The sequence below is a fragment of the Nannobrachium achirus genome (genome assembly GCF_963921795.1).
Source record: "Nannobrachium achirus genome assembly, chromosome: 2".
Taxonomy (NCBI): Eukaryota; Metazoa; Chordata; class Actinopteri; order Myctophiformes; family Myctophidae; genus Nannobrachium; species Nannobrachium achirus.
The window spans coordinates 39,627,372-39,629,936 of record NC_137811.1 but is presented as its reverse complement, the minus strand read 5'-3'; the positions used below and the strand labels follow the sequence as shown (position 1 = coordinate 39,629,936).

The 2,565-nt window shown below is 49.8% G+C and overlaps 1 protein-coding gene across 1 annotated transcript; it reads left to right on the top strand.

Moving 5' to 3' along the window:
* Nucleotides 1-494: 494 nt before the first annotated feature.
* lingo4b (leucine rich repeat and Ig domain containing 4b) lies at nucleotides 495-2,294 on the top strand (the record flags this gene model as incomplete). Its single annotated transcript, XM_080749227.1, has 1 exon — nucleotides 495-2,294. One exon carries the CDS (start codon nucleotides 495-497, stop codon nucleotides 2,292-2,294), a length of 1,800 nt encoding a protein of 599 aa, XP_080605353.1.
* Nucleotides 2,295-2,565: the final 271 nt, after the last annotated feature.

Here is a 2,565-nt window from a genome sequence, read left to right as displayed (position 1 = left end):
TAGCACCCGGCCAAGAGTCTGGTGAAAATTGTGCAAAGTTCCTCCTAAAGTGCAAAACAAACTGTACCTTTGTGTCTGTGTTTGTTTAAGCAACTTCTCCTCCTATGTTGAGGGCAAAAATAAGAATTAATCCAAATTAAGGGAATTAATTTAATCTAATGAATTAATTAATGAATACAAATGTGTTGGCGCGCGTGTTTTGCGCGCACCAGAGTCCCCCCCAATAGCCTACCACCTGGCCGAGCCTTTTTCCTGCAGGAAACCCTGCATAGCCTATTTCAACAAACTACATGCAATAATATACATTAATAATAATAATAATAATCATTTATTATAAAGTATATTATGAAATGAATACAGATATAAAGAATAGAGGCATGCTGCATCTGGCTTTAGATTCATTTTATTTTATCCCATATTTTGAAGATGCAATACAATTGATATCACCAATGAATGAATTACATTACTGTTTCCCCTTTCAGCCAGGAGACAAGATGTTTGTGGAGTCTGTTGTCCGATGGGGGGCCTGGAGCATCCTGCTCCACTTTGGATTGGATGTTTCTGCAGCAAGCTGTCCTTCAAGGTGTGCGTGTCGACCTGACACGACAGAAGTGAACTGCTCTGGAAGACATTTCACCTCAGTGCCGGAGGGCTTTTCCAGTGACATTAGGTTTTTGGACTTATCTCACAATAAACTTAAGACTCTGGGACGTCGCCAGTTCTCGGGCTTCTCACAACTTCAAGAGCTGGACCTCAGTGATAATGTAATCTCTATGATAGAGGTGGAAGCCTTCCAGGGCCTGCAGAACCTCAGGACTCTTTGCATAAGGAACAACCGGCTTAAAATCCTCCCGGTTGGGGTGTTTTCAGGCCTGTCCGGTCTGCGCTTTCTGGATCTCGGTCAGAATGAGATTCTTGTCTTCCTGGACTTCACCTTCAAGGAAATGGCGGGCCTCCAGACACTGGAAGCCGGGGAGAATGACTTGGTATTCATCTCCCAACGGGGCTTCGTTGGTCTGCCGAACCTGCAGGAACTTAATCTGGACCGGAGCAATCTGACCTCCATCCCTACCGAGGCACTGTCACAGCTCCAGAGCCTGACGACCCTGCGCATGCTACGCCTCACCATCTCAGCACTGCCCAACAACGCTTTCCGCCGCCTCCACCGCCTGCGGAGCCTCCTGATCGAAAACTGGCCGACGTTAGACACTATTGCGAGCAACAGCCTGATCGGACTCAATCTCACCTCTCTCGTAATCAGCAACTGCAACCTCAGTGTAGTTCCTTACTCTGCACTGCGTCACCTGGTCTACCTACGCTACCTGGACCTGTCGTACAACCCCATTACAATCATACAAGGCAATCTGTTGGGGGACCTGCTGAGGCTCCAGGAGCTCCACTTGGCAGGGGGCAACCTGCTACAAATAGCGTCGGGGGCCTTCAGGGGATTGGCCTATTTCCACACGCTCAATGTATCATCCAATCAGCTCACCACCTTGGAGGAGAGTGCCTTCCACTCAGTTGGGAACCTGCAGGTTTTGAGACTGGACGGGAACCCCTTGGCGTGTGACTGCCGACTTGTTTGGCTGGTGCGCAGGCGTTTGCGGCTCAACTTTGATGGACGTCAACCTACATGTTCATCTCCCGACATGGTGCGAGAGCGTGAATTCAGAGACTTCTCGGAGAAGGAGCTCCCGAGGCTGTTCACCTGCCGTTCAGCCCGAGTCCTGGATCACAGGCCGCAGGAGGCCAGAGTAGAAGAGGGCACCACGGTCCTCTTCTCCTGCAAGGCTGACGGTGATCCACTCCCATCCATCACCTGGACCTCAGCCCACAAATCATTGCTTTCTTTGACGGGCCGAATCAGGGTTTTGCCGAATGGCACTCTAGAAGTGCGTTACGCTCAGGTTCAGGACAGCGGCATGTACCAGTGCACAGCAAGCAATGCAGCTGGCAATGACAGCCTGATGGTCAGCCTGCAGGTGAGGGGGTTCCCACGTAACCGCACCTTACCCTTCCTTACAGACGAAGGGTCGCCACACTCAACCAGTGCCAACTCCTCTGCTCAGATGGCAAAGCCATACCCATTTGATGCCAAGACATTGGTCATTGCCACCACCATGGGCTTCCTGTCCTTCCTCAGCTCTGTGGCAATCTGTTTTGTTTTCATGTTCTTCTGGAGCCAGAGCAAAGGCCAGATCAAACACAATGCAACTATTGACTTTGTTCCCCGTTCCTCCATGGGGGGAGGGGATGGAGGGGATGGTGGCAGGTTCACCATGAAGCTGATCTAAACCCAAAATTCAATATTGACCCTACCACCTCCTGTGCTGCGGAGAGCCCGCTGGGACACCCAAGGCCTCAGACCTCTATTAGAAGGTTCTGGTATTTCATAGGGCAAATCAAAGCCCATTTGTTGGGCTACTGCTTGTCCTCTTCTAATTTTAGAGCTGAAATGTCAGTGCTCACTTGGCTATGTCAACTAACTGATGAATATCTCATGAGCCTAGAATAGAAACTGTGTGTGAGTCCGCAAATCCATCCCATGTTTGTCATGCATTTTGT